Source organism: Dermacentor silvarum, chromosome 3 (genome assembly GCF_013339745.2).
Source record: "Dermacentor silvarum isolate Dsil-2018 chromosome 3, BIME_Dsil_1.4, whole genome shotgun sequence".
NCBI classification, from domain to species: Eukaryota; Metazoa; Arthropoda; class Arachnida; order Ixodida; family Ixodidae; genus Dermacentor; species Dermacentor silvarum.
This window is the reverse complement of record NC_051156.1, coordinates 125946818-125960913: the sequence shown is the minus strand read 5'-3', so window position 1 is coordinate 125960913 and position 14096 is coordinate 125946818. Positions and strand designations below refer to the sequence as shown.

The window sequence follows — 14096 nt, the reverse complement described above, 5'->3', positions numbered from 1 at the left end:
TTGTATCAGACCAGCAACAATCTGTATAAGGCCAATAGGACCTATTAGTCTAATAGAGATAGTAGTAGACACGCAACACTGTTTGTATAAGACTAATAAGTCTAGTACACAGGGCCTATTGGTCTTGAGGTAAATCAGTACGACTAATAGAAATTTCTATAGTGGTCTAATACAAAACTTATACAACTAATACAAAACTGTATTAGACTAATACAAACTTCTATTAGAATTTTTGCTAGGGATGCGTATACATGGAGTGCTATGGGAAATGTAATGGGAGACTGAGAAGACCGTACTATATGTGGTCCTGCACTATAAGCGGTTACGTTATAAGTGGTCTATACTGTAGATGGCGTCGCTGTCAGCGGTCCCAGCTTAGCAACGCCGGCGGCTTGACATTACTCTGCCTCCCCTAAATTTTCGTTCATAGCGGAGAGAGTAAAACTCAAAGCACACAGGAAATTTGTTATTTCAGATTTATTTCAGCCACCGCAGCGGGTATGCAAAGCTTCAGTGCAGGGTGCCTATCTATACCCAAGCACAAGTTCATGAACGCATGCGAACAAAAAGCATGCCTTCAAAACAGCGTGGCTGCAAATGCAAGCAGGAAGACGAAGCAGCGGCAGCACGCGCCTTGCTGCCGAGGCTGGGATCGCATTCCGTAGCGCTCTCTACGACGGCGCCGACCAAGCTGTAACCGAGCCAAACATAATGTGGATGCGAGCGGGCGGCGCTTTCGCGCGTGTTGTGGGGAGAGTGTCAGCACCTCTCTTGCTTATTCTTACACCGTGATCCAGACTAAGCTTTTACGCTCGAGGAGGTTGCATAATCTCGAGTTTCGGAGATGTGTTGAAGGCGAGAGGCAGGCGAAGCATTTGCTCCCCACTTCCGGCGCTTTTCATGATAGTGTCATCCCACTGCAAGCCACTCTATCAGCCGCAGGGACGGAGTTGATGCGAAAGCTTGGTGGCTTCGCTTCATACCATCGATGTAGATATCTTTGACACGGCATGGAAACGTATCTTATCACCAACTCTAATTCATCAAAATGAGTGTATTTCTCCTTAAAATTTTCTTTTTCCGATTGCTTCATCATTCAAAACATTTTGCGGTGCCGTCTTATACTGCAGTAAACATTGCATGCAAGGCAATAAAGTGTCTTATGTACGTTCCAAAATGAGAAACAGGTCATGTAGTGAAACATTCTGTGTTGTGGTGAAGCATGTTGATAGCTTCAGGGGTGAAACTGGCACATCAGGTCACCGCCAACGATGAACCTAAATTTGTACTCAAACACAAAGCCATTTTCCCATTTTGTTAAATGCCACATAGTGCCAGCCTGTTTGGAAATAACACCACATTGCTATTACAGACAGTTACTAGTGTAACAAATGAAGTGGGTTGTGCTCAAGGGGAGATTCAGGGCAGCCTTGAAGGGGGGGGAGTCTTATCGGAACGAGGAGAGGTGTTTACTTACTGCACATTCAGTTTTTTTCAATGCTGATGTGCCGATATGTTTTGTTTTGTGGGAGTGGTACCAGGGATCAACCGGGACACTGGATCAACCAGCAGTTGTGCTGTTTCATGCTCAGTGCAACAGCATGTGGAGGGACTAGATAGATGGTCAGGCAGGGTTGTCGTGAGTGCTGTGGTAATGCATTTTATTACATTGTAGAAAGCTGCATTCAGTAATGTCATAATTGGTCATATATGGCCACTATGTGGAACAGAATCTGCCGCGATACAGGAGCTTTTGCTGCGCATCTGTCTTGCAGATTTTCCAAAGGACTCATTGTCTCGATGGAATGCCTGTGTACAGCATGAATTTCTGTCGTAAGCGTGGAGTGCTCAGTTTTAAGAATGGGACAGGAAAAACTATGTGCAGTATGTGTAGTGAAAGCTGCGTGTCGCATCAGCCAGCTAGGAATCTGAACTGGTGGTAGGAGTTGGATAAAAGTGGAGGGTTTGCCCATTTTCTGTCACAACAACCCTGGTGATATTCAACCAGCGTCATGCATGGAAAGACTAGTGAGGAGCAGTAAGCTAGAGACGGAATTGATCGGCATACTTGGTTGGCTCATGTAACTGTAGGCGTCGGTGTGCTACATCGAGTTAGTGAGCCGATACAACATTACTGCATCTGCTGCCCATAACGAAGTGGCAGCTATCGCTTTTCATATGCCTTCATGCCTGCCCAATACTCAGAACTAGTGTGACATTGGCTGCTTCTGTGTGTGGCCAGACGCACACGAGGTCATCAAATACACCTGACGCACATTTCCACTGCTGCACAACTAGTTTTAATCTTTGCTTGAAAGACACTAGTGACATCATGTGCATGTCTTGTTGTGCAGCACAGGATATGCAGGATTCTGAGGGTCTGGTGCCCTACAAACCTTTATTTCAAGCTCAAACCCAAGTTAAATTTAGACTTGTATATTTGTTTTCAGTAGTGGGAATGCTGCACCATCTGTTCCGTTCAGTTAAAGGGTCACTAAAGGCAAATAGTAAGTCAACATGCACTGTTAAAATACCATTGCAGAAACCTCACAGCGCTTGTTTCTTGCCAAGAAAAGACTTAGTTAAGATAAAATCGCGTCTGAATGGTCTGCACACCTCTAGCGTGATTCATATCACCCAACCTCAAGCGGGGAGTGATGACATTGTATGCGCCATCACCGCCCTTTACTGCCATCGGTGAGTAAAAGAGTGCCCAACAGCCAGTGCTACGGTTTCTTGCAGAAAACACAAAAGTGCGGCCAGAAATAATCGAGCCAAGACGTAGCCAACAGTGCAAAAGAAGGGAAAGTGCACATCGAGTCATAAACACGATTTTCAACGCTTGTCGCAATGGGCCTCGTTCTCTGCTATTTGCAGTTTGTGTGAGCTACATAAGCCAGAAAAACCAGCGTAGCATTATGTGTTAATGAAACTACTAAAACACGTGGGCAGCACAGATCCAAGCAAAAGTGAAACCTTTCAACCTGCATCATTGTCAAGGGCAAGAATAATGAGTTCTTTTTTCTAAAAATCGAATGGAACTTCTGTCACTTTAGCTTGCCTTTAGTATCTCTTTAAAGCTGCTATATTCGTGCTACAATTGAGAAAAATTGTGCCAAAGCTGCTGTCAATGAAAGGATATGCAGTGATTTTTCTCGTTGCATCTTTTCTTACCATTTATATGCTAAAGGGTCACAGCTGACATGTTTACAAGTTGATTTCTGTACATGGGGATATATCTTGTCACTTATCTGTTCCGATTAAAAGGGTGAGAATTTGCACTTTATGACTACAGTTGCCAACTGATCCAGTAAATGCCTGCTTTTTCGGACCTGCTAGGTTGTTTGGGCACCCCAGCAGCACCATCGCCTACTCCATAGAGTAGACATGAATGCATGTCTTGGTGAGGCAATTTCACAACCTTCCACATGCCATTTGGGAACTAGAAAAAGATTTTGTCAACATTAGGCCTAGCATTGTAGTATGATGTATGTAGTATGATGTAGTATGTTGCCACCACCAGTGAGCAGCAAGCATTGCGAGAAAATTGGTGCTATTATAGTCACTTTAGTATAGTATCAACAGCAGTCGAGCCTGAGACCAACTCGCTGACAGCCGTTGCGTATCTGTGGGCAACCATCCAGGAACTACCAAGTCCACCTGTGACCAAAGTTGATATTGCTGGGTTTTCTTAAATTTTTGAGACTGCACAACTATATGGACATTCCCCCTCTTTTTCGAAAATTGGTAGATAGCTATACGGAGTAAGGATGGCAGTTTTATCGGCAGTATAAGCATGTAAAAATTTGCAGACTAAATTAACAAGCATGGTGTCACACACGCACATGCAAACATCGTCATATCTCACTCGATGACCCCGGAAACTCTGTCAAAACGCTGGAGTGAGGAAGCGCGGCAGCAGCAGCGAGCTAATTGGCCTTCGTGCTGCCTCGGTTCAGTGCGAACTAAGCGGCGAAAACACTGCGCACACAAAGCTATCCGCACTCACACTCTGTCCCCATCGCAGATCGCTTGCAAGATGGGGCCCGCGCGGCCGCGCTGTACCCAGCAGCCGCCGGGGTAGAACGCCCCTCCCTCCCCTCCCCCAGTGCCTTGTGCGTGACGGAAGATGGCGCACTTTCTCTCTACGCTCCTCCTTCGCGTGTGCGAGATTGAGGGATTGAGCCGCCATCGTCAGCTCACCCTCGCACGCTTTCTCTAGCATATACAGCATACGGCGCTCGGCGACAAAGTTATCGCCCACTGACTTTATACATAACATCACGGTAACGCCGGCGACAGAAATACGAGGTCTGTTAGAAAATATCTGACCTTTTTTTTATTATTTTTTTATTTTGCGATCACCTGATGGATATGAAACAAGCGCCCTTGCTTCAGCCGACCTTGAACCTTCGTGCGCATGCGCGAACTTTTTCCCGCCTGCCGATAGCGTCGGTCGGTTTTTTTATTTCAAAGAAAATGACGGAGTGACTGGAGCAGCGCTGTTGCATCAAATTTTGCCAGTAACTGGGCGATAGCCAAGTGGAAACAATTTGGAAGATTCAGGCGGCTTTCGGTGACGATGCTTTGAGCAGCACACAGATTAAGGAGTGGTACAACCGGTTTGAAGACGGCCGCACATCCGTGGAGAGCGAGCCGTGCTCTGGTCGGCGATCAACATGCCGAAGTGAACGCTGTAGTGATGCGGAACCATCGGGAGACATCTGCGAAATTGCGGAAGAGGTGGGCATCAGCACTTTTTCTGCACATTCCATTATGGCTGAAGATTTGGCCATGAAGAGAGTTGCGGCGAAATTCGTGCCGAAGCTGCTCACAGTGGAGCAAAAGCATCTTCTCATTGCACAGGACATGCTGGATTCCACAAACAGTGACCCCGAATTCATGAACACCATATTCACTGGTGACGAGTCTTGGGTGTACGGGTATGACCTGGAAACCGAATCCCAGTCGTCACAGTGGAAGCATTCCCCGTCACCAAGGCCAGAGAAGGCCCGCCAAGTGCACCGCAACGTCAAAGTGATGCTGACTGCTTTCTTTGACTCCAGCGGTGTGGTACACCACGTGTACGCACCACAGGGTGAATAAATCACTAAAGAGTACTACAGGGATGTCCTCCGTCGCCTACGTGATGCTGTGTGGTGCAAGAGACCGGACTTGTAGTCATCAGGAAATTGGCGCATCCATCACGACAATGCTCCTGCATATTCCTCGCTCATGATTCAGACTTTTTTGGCAAAAAACCAGACTCCTGTAGTTCGACAGGCTCCTTACTCTCCTGATATGGCCCCCTGCGACTTCTGGCTGTTTCCCAAAATCAAGGGGCCATTGAAAGGAGCGCAATTTCAGACTAGACAGGACATTATTGCTGCAACAAAGTATTCCGAAAGAGGCCTTCTCGGAATACTTCCAACAATGGCAGCACCGCTGGGAGAAGTGTGTGGAGTCCTAAGGAGACTACTTTGAGGGTGATTAGGTTTCCAACGCTCCAGTTATGCCAGTTATTTTCTTCGGCCAAAGGTCGGATACTTTTCTAAGAGTACGCCTGGAGTGTCCATTTAATTGCTATCACCTTAAAAGCAGATATTGGAATACAGTGTAGACCACTTATAACGTAAGTCGCGGGAGTTGTAAAAATTCGCGCTATAAGCGGCACCAGGTTATAACCAAATCATGCTTTTTTCGGCTTTTGCTTATGCCAAACGGGAAACCCACCTTTCAAACACAATTTAGTACATATTTCACCCACACACACATGCAACACAATTGCAACACGGCATAGAAACCAAGTTCCCCTAACAAGTGCGGCATCAGCAGAACAACGCGGTTATTTTCGTCTGGAGACTGGTCTCCACGCGCACCCCTACGCTCCCACTCCTGAAAAAGAAAAAGAAAAAAAAAGGAGTGCGCCACAGTTCTCCTCCACACTCCGCGCATCCTGCTTGGACGCTGCTATCTAGTTCACTCTATGATGAAAACGCGCGCCCTTGTTCCTGTAAAGTCTCCCGCCCTGCTCCTCCTTCTTTTTTTTTTTCTTTTTTTTTTCTTTTTTTTTTTTTGCTTTTCGCTGCTGGTGTCCACGCGCGCGCCCACGCTACCACTCCTGAAAAAAAAAAACGAAAAAAAATGACGTATGCTGTATGTGCGCCTGAAAGCGCGCTAGAGACGTGTGCTTTCACGGAGAGCGAAGAACATATGGCGGATAGCAAACGCGGCGACTCTCGTCGTGCGGAAGGCCGTGGGGGCTTGGGAGGGAGGGAAGGGAGGCAACGTTTAGCTGCGGCTTTCAATGCGTATCTTGCGACCGGGCGCAAGGGGAACTGCCGACTCAATCTCCCACACGAAAGAGGAAAGCACGAAGGCAGCACGGGAGGGAGGGGGCGCGGCTTTCTCAGCAAGCCAATGCGTACTTTGCGCGGCTGAGGTCGCACGCACCGTATCTTGACAGCGATCTCCACACGGCTCTGACCTTTGTATGTGCTGTGCTTTCGCCGCTCAATTTCCGTTGAAGTGATAGACCGCACGAACCTTCGGTCACTTCTCCTGCCGCGTTTTCTCACGCTTGCATTCTTACAGTGCTTGTCTACAGGGGTCGAGTGCACTCTATTCATGTTAGCTTGTGTGCACTGACACAATGCTTGTTGATTCAGTTAGTAAGCGGATGTGGCCAAGTTTATGCAGGCGATAAAACTACTATCCTTACTCCGTATACAAGTACTCTACTAGTAAACTTGCTTCGCCTTTCGGGGGAAACTGCGACTTTTTGTTTCGCTTTTCGCCGCTGGTCTCCACGCCCGCGCTCGCTCCCACTCCTCCGCGTTTGCGTGGCCGTGCTCCGTGTGCCGATTTCATAGTCGCGCACTTAAAAGAACCGCGCTGTAACCGGTATTCTGCTTCGAGCGCCTACGCAATAAACGGTCCGCCTATGCATTGAGTTCTATGGGAGATATATCGGTGGTCAAAAGAACCCATGCCATAACTGGTCCCGCGCTAAATGCGGTTACATTATAAGTGGTCTGCACTGTAGTTTTATGTTATCCCACCCCAGGCTTGACTGCGGCTCTCTCAGTCTGCGGTGACATATGGTAACCCAGAAATTGTAACAGTGTCGATTGGACCACTTATTTGAGAACATTTTCCGCTATCATAAGCAGTGGCACGAGAATATATAGTTCGATTGTAGTGCCACCGACGTTTTCGGTTTACGAGAAACATGCGCCGTGCCACCGCTTGACCCACTCTTCCGTGTTCTAGTATGCTTTAGTTACAAACCGGGCTTCTTCTACATGCTTCATGTTGGTCTATTCTGTGTTTCGTCATGGTTTCGAAGTATGCTGCCACATTTCATTATTCCACCAAAATTCAGATTGGCCTGCTCCATACTGCTTCAAAATGAAATTTAGTCTTCTCCAAGCTGCTCCAAACTGCTCCAAAACGCAATTTTACTTGCTTTAAATATTGTTCAAAATGACTTAGGGCAGTCCCACCCCTGATTAAGTGTATCAGTGCTCGTACTGTGATAGGAGACGGCAGGTGCACGTGTGTATAATTAAGGAATACAACATACTGCATCCCATGATAACTGTGCCTTCCCACTCGTGGTATGCTTTACTGCATAACATAGCTTTATTGAGGCGAAGCTGACTTTTGGGAATTGATATTATGCAACGCTTCGTGCTTTCCGAGCTTCGAAGCCATTGGCAGGGATTACAAAAGCGAAGTCAGCGCCATTGGTGCCAGTGGCGAATTCTTTCAATAAAAAACACGGCACCGAACAGCAAGAAGCTTGGTAGCGAACGCCGAAGCAGGTAGGCGTAGCGTTGCTGCGGTGGTTGCTGCAGGCGAGAGAGGCTGTTTGAGCTGGGATATTCAAAATGGCGGCGGTATTGGCTTCGATAACGGCGTTTCGGACCTGCGCTTATGGCAAAAAGTTAGGAAAATCTGACGGCAAAGGTTTCTGCGTCCGAAACTTCAGACCTTCCTATATGTACATTGACTCTGCGGGGTACGTGGCGGTGCCGCGAAGGCATCCGATTTATCAATCATGTCCGCAACATCAGTCATTGCCTTTACTCTGCAACATAAGCAAGAAGTGAGTACAAATTATTATTATTGTTTGCTTAAGGTGAGTTGACGGTCAGTTCGTGCACGCCACATGCCCGGTATTTCAACGTGATGAGCCGATTGTGACGGCACGTTATCATTGTGTCAAAATAAAGTCATATTGAGAATCTAATGGTTAGCTTCCATTGAACAGTCAAATGTTTCCAGGACCCGGGAAACGTGAATTTCTGCTCTATTAAAGCATGGTGCTTCTAATTTAATGGATAACTCTGTACATTGCAAAGGCAACTGCACACTTCTTCTTTGAATTTACCTGTTATGGTTATATGCAAGGCTTCTTGGAAATTCAGCTTTTTCGCAAATTTCATGTCCCATGAACTTTTGTGGCTGACTGTGCATATCACTATGACGACATATATTTTAAAGAAATTCTGAAATATCCGGCATCTCATTCCAAGACTGTTTAGGGATAAATGAAAATGATAATCTTGTAATTTCGAACTAAGACAGAATTAAATACCTAACGTCAATGTCTTCAAGCAAGAATGCCAAGGGTACTGGATTGAGAAGCATTTTTCGGTGCGTAGTTAATAAAAACACTTCGGTGTTTGGATAGCTCATGCAGGAAGTTGTGCGCAACACCATAGGTATGCCTAATTCTTTATTTCTAATCTCGAAGTGTTCATGGTAAGGCTAGACGGTACCTTTCAAGGCATTTGGTGTGGTCTTGTGCAGTGGTGGGAATGCTGCTCCAGTCTGCTTCACGGCACATGATGCCGTTAAGCCACACATCAAGGCAAGGTTCTCTGCCATTCAAAGTTTCGTTATCTCCTAGGAAACCCTGCTCTCTTCCCACCCTTGCGTGTTGAAGCTCCCTTCTCTCTTCCTTCATGATTGCCAATTCTCCTCCTCTTTACGGGTTGCCATTTTCTGTTAATAGTTGGCGAAGTGCACACGGGGATAGCGATAGGGCACGAGGCTCCAGCGAACTGAACTCTCATTGTGATGAGCTGTGCTTAATGGCCGTCTTTTACAGCACAGCAGAATCTGAAGATTATCAGCATCGCCGAAGAGGGGGGGGGGGAGAGGGCCGCTGACCGATGATACAACATGGACGAGTCATTCGTCTGTGAATGGAGACTGTTTTTGCAAAGATATGAGCGTTGTTGTATAAAGTTATTTGCTCAAGTTATATGCGTGAATATTTTTTTTTTGTCCTGGCTGTATTGGGGGTGGGCGTTATAGGCAGTGGTGGGTAATGCGCATAAAAATATGGTGTGCGTCATTTGCAGGTATTGTAGTTTAGGGTGTTGTGGGGCATTGTTGTGGCGTGCTTGGCCCATTCCGCGTTGTTGCCTTGTCCCGCATTTGTACTGAGTGGCCTTGGTGGGAGAGGTGTCGACGGCTATGTCATGACACTTAGCAAACTGAAACCAGGGTCTTCAACACTTTAAAGTATAGGTAAACCCTGCTGAAACCTACTCCCTTGGATGTTATTGGCTGTTTTGCTGTGTGTGCTTATTGGCTGTTTATCTGTGTGTGCTTATTGGCTGTTTATCTGTGTGTGCTTGTAATGCAGCGGAAGTGTAGTGTGCCCATTTTACTAGCTAGATCTGACTTTAGGCCTAATATAAGATTGCTTGAACTGCCATCCTGCGTACTATGTGACTGTATTGCCGCAAGTTCTTTGTGCCTTTTTGTGGCTTACTTTACTGCTAGGGGACGGGCGGTATTTATTGTTCCGACTGTGCAGGTTAACTCAATGAGGCTGCGTGATAGTTGTAATTCGTTGGCAAGTGGCACCTAAACGGATTATCTTCCACGAGAATAGTTGGTATGATGTGCGCTGGTACTCCAGAACCATTGTCGATGCGCATGAGTAGTGTCCGGCTGATAGCCATTCAGAATCATCATTGTTGACTGTTACAGAATCTGCTCCAAAACGCTCTTGGCCATTCCTACTACTGTCTCTATTAACAATATTCAAAATATAACAAGAGCATTTATGTTTCAGTTTCTTGACCACACTTCAATTCATTTTGTGGCCTGCCGTAGCTTTGGCGTTATGCTGCTAAGCACAAAGTTGATCAAATCCCGGCTGCAGCGAAATGCAAACATGCCCTGCACTGTGCATTTGGTGCACGTTCGTCGCCATTCCCACTACTGTCTATGATACCAATATTCATAATGCAGGGCTAGCATAAACGATTCATACATTTTGAAAAGGCTATATTTTCAAAAGTATTACACGTACAGATGAGAGATATATGAAAAGAACCACAAACTCGCCAAGTTCATACATCCTCTACAAATGTTCAATAGGTGCCGACACGACACACTTCCAGACGATAATCGAGCTCCTTCCATACATTTTGCAGCATAGTCCTGTCAATTGTCTGCACTGTAGCACTGATGCGTTCTTTGAGCTCGACTAAGGATTGCGGTAGTGGGGGTACGTAACAAGGTCCTTAACGTACCCTCGCAAGAAGAATTTGCAGGGCGTTAAATCGGGTGTTCTTGGAGGCCAGGAGAACAAACCTAGGTCATTCTCACTAATACGCCCAATCCAGCGATGCGGAAGTTCATCGTTCAGATAGTCACGAACTGGTATGTGCCAATGGGGTAGCCCCGTCTTGTTAGAAGACAGAATACACAAAATACAAACTTGGTGAGTATGTGGTTCTTTTCACATATCTTTCCTGTGTGTACATGTAATATTTTTGAAAATATAGCCTTTTAAAAATGAATGAATCATTTCTGCTAGCCCTGTATATTGAGTGCACCTATGTTTCACATTTCCTGACCACACATCACTTTATTTTGTGGCCCGCCGTCGTTGCTTAGTAGCTTTGGCATTATGCTGCTAAGCACAAAGTTGTGAGAATAATTTTGACCACCAGGGGGATCTTTAACGTGCCCTCAAAGCATGGACACATTTTGCCCCCATTGAAATGCAGCCTCCTCGGCTAGGATTTGATCCCGTGACCTAGCAGCAGAACTCCAAGGAAGCCATGTGGTCGAAATTAATCTGGAGTCCTCTACTACGGCATGCCTCATAATCAGATCGAGGTTTTGGCACGTAACACCCCAGAATTGCTTCATTCATTCATTTTGATTTTTTCTTTCTTTTTCTTTATTCTGTGTCTTAGCTACTTAGTTGCATTATTGCAACTACATTTTATGTTTTATATGTGTGTTTTTTTTTTCCTTCCTTTTTTCTTTTCAATTTCAGGAAGGCTGGACTCGTGAAGCAAAAGCTGCCTTTGTCGAGTTGGTTAGCGGCGACAAAACCTTGCTGTGCAGTGTGTTGAAGGTTAGAATATACCTGAAATATTCATTGTGGGTTTTCATGCTTGTGTTATAGTGTGTGCTATTGGAGCATCCGGACTGTTTCCTTCCCTCCTCCCCATTCTTTTTTTAAAATTTTTTAGGACCAAATAACAATCACTTTAGCTTTGTAAAGCATTGTGAATAGCAATCAAATGCCTATACTAACCCTCTGAAGGCCCTCTCTTCTTGTTCTTTTTTTAGAAGTGCATTCTCGCCGAGTCACATTTTTCAAAATAGAGTTGTTTTCAGAGTAACTCATTTCAAGAAAAAATTTTAGGCAACGTTAAAGTGACAAAAGACCCGCCGCGGTGGCTTATCGGCTATGGTGTTGCGCTGCTAGGCATGAGGTAACGGGATCAAATTCTGGCCAGGCGGCCGCATTTCGATGTGGGCAAAATGCAAAAACACCTCTGTCCCGTGCTTTGGGTGCACATTAAAGATTCCTTGGTGGTTAAATTTAATCTGGAGGTACCCAATGCACCACCTCATAATCAAATCGTGATTTTGGCACATAAAACCCGAGAATTCAAAGTGACAAAAGCGGCTCGAATAAATTTTTTACAGGAGTAATAAAATTAACACAACTTATTTTTATATTTTAAATAAGTGTGACACAACCAGGGCTCGGGAAAACACGGGGAATGCGGGAGATGGCGATTCAAGACGATGAGTAACACAAGAGAAAGGTGAGAGCCGGAGCCAACATTTCGACAAGTGGACTTGTCTTCTTCAAGGCGACATATGCTCTCCTCTGAGAGCAGGAGCCAACGTTTCGAGAAGTGGACTTGTCTTCTTCAAGGCGACATATGCTCTCCTCTGAGAGCAGGAGCCAACGTTTTGACAAGTGGACTTTTCTTCAAGGCGACATATGCTCTCCTCAAGCAATTTATATGCTTGAGTGTTCCTTCTGTAAGCAGCAATATATCGGTGAAACGAGACAATCAATGAACATCAGGCTAAACGAACATCGCGTGGAAACAGCTAAAACGCTTCCCAAAGCCGTCGCCGAGCATTTCAACCAATGAGGTCATAACTTTGATGAACTTAAAATCTGCATACTGCAGTCAAATTTTCTTTGTGCGCGAGACAGAAAATAGAGAATTGTACCTCATTCATATAAGTTCAAGACATTGCAACCAATAGGCATGAACATGTCAAAGGGAGCTTTAGAATCTATTCGCTATGCTAATTTGAAAAGCATAGGCATAAGCACTAGTTAATGTTCATTGGGTGGCTTAGTTTTTTTTTTTTTTCGTTATTCGATCGTCAATAATATTCCAACCTCCCTTTGCTTTCACTTAGCCCCCCCACCCCCCCCCCCCTCGTTTTATTATTTTTTCACCCCCGAACACCATTTTTCTGCCACTACTTTTATTCTCCCTGTTAGACGCGATAGTTCACTGACCTCCAGCGGAGCAGACCCCCCCCCCCCTGTCGTCCAGACTCTTCCATGAGAAGAGGCACCTGCCATGACATGTCAACCTGCTAACGCACGGCGCTGCTTCAAACTCCGCCACCGACTATCAGTAGTGCATTATATTTCTTTTCAATTCTACACCCTCGCCGCTAACACACTCTCGCTCGTTACCTCACCCACCCACCTTACCTTCTCTCCCCTTTAGTAGAAGAACCCTACCTATATATACTGTGCCGAGGAGAGCATATGTCGCCTTGAAGAAGACAAGTCCACTTGTCAAAACGTTGGCTCCTGCTCGCACCTTGTTCTCGTGTTACTCAACAACCAGGGCTCGTATTTTGTTACGTTGCATCTAATTTTCCATTCTTGGCATTTGTCATGCTGAAGGGCTGGCCCAGAAAAGACAGTAGTGCGGCAGCATTCTTGTCACATCTGAACCAATGACACAAGGCTAATGGAATAGAGACTACGGCCCTAGGGATGTGTGGCCAATAGTGAAAGCGAGGCATGTCATGCGAGCACCTGCATGCAAATTCCTGCATGCAAACTCAGAGGTCTGCACCTGTAAGAAAAACTAAGGGAGTGAGAAACTTGCAGAAATTAATTGTTTGATTACTAGACGAGATTCTATCACTTAGCAAAAAATAGATGCATGTGCAGCAGTATCGCAGCGAGCATCTCACGGAAATACTTCTAGAGATGAACGAAAATGTAAAGTGTGTAAGCATGGGCATGAACATGCAGCATTAACCCTTTCAGGGGGCACTTCATTCTGCTGATTGAAAGCTAACTCTCACCGCATTTCTTGAATCTTCAGAACCGTAAAAAGGGTACACCTGTAGAATAGATTAACATTTTTACAAAGTTTGGGGAGTTTTGTCAAGCTTACAGAATGTACACTCCATGTGAAAACTCACTACAGTCGAACCCACAACAATATTCAAGTCCCATAAAAATCCCATTGCAGTGATGGAAGTGCTACTCCAGTTGCTCTGAACTGCTTCAAAATAGAAATGCTGCTACATGCTGCTCCAAACTCATTTTTGCTAGTAACTACTTTGAACCTGCTCCAAAACGGAGCTGGAAAAATGAAGACGAGGAACTTAAACCATATGACAACCGATGAGTCCTAAATAAACCGAAAACAAGCTGTATACTATCATCATTTTTGAAAACTCGGTGAAGCCAATCCTAGCATCAACTCCAGCCGAGCTCGCGGAGGCATCTTTCACGGCGCACGTGGACACACAGGCTCCACTGTGCCTAT

At 45.6% G+C, this 14096-nt stretch overlaps 1 protein-coding gene across 1 annotated transcript in view; it reads left to right on the top strand.

Moving 5' to 3' along the window:
- Positions 1-14096, top strand: part of LOC119444752 (uncharacterized) — an 87618-nt gene that overhangs the window by 12997 nt on the left and 60525 nt on the right. The window contains exon 2 of the mRNA XM_049664729.1: positions 11315-11395. Coding sequence (XP_049520686.1) covers positions 11315-11395 — 81 coding nt within the window. The remainder of the gene's footprint in view (positions 1-11314; positions 11396-14096) is intronic.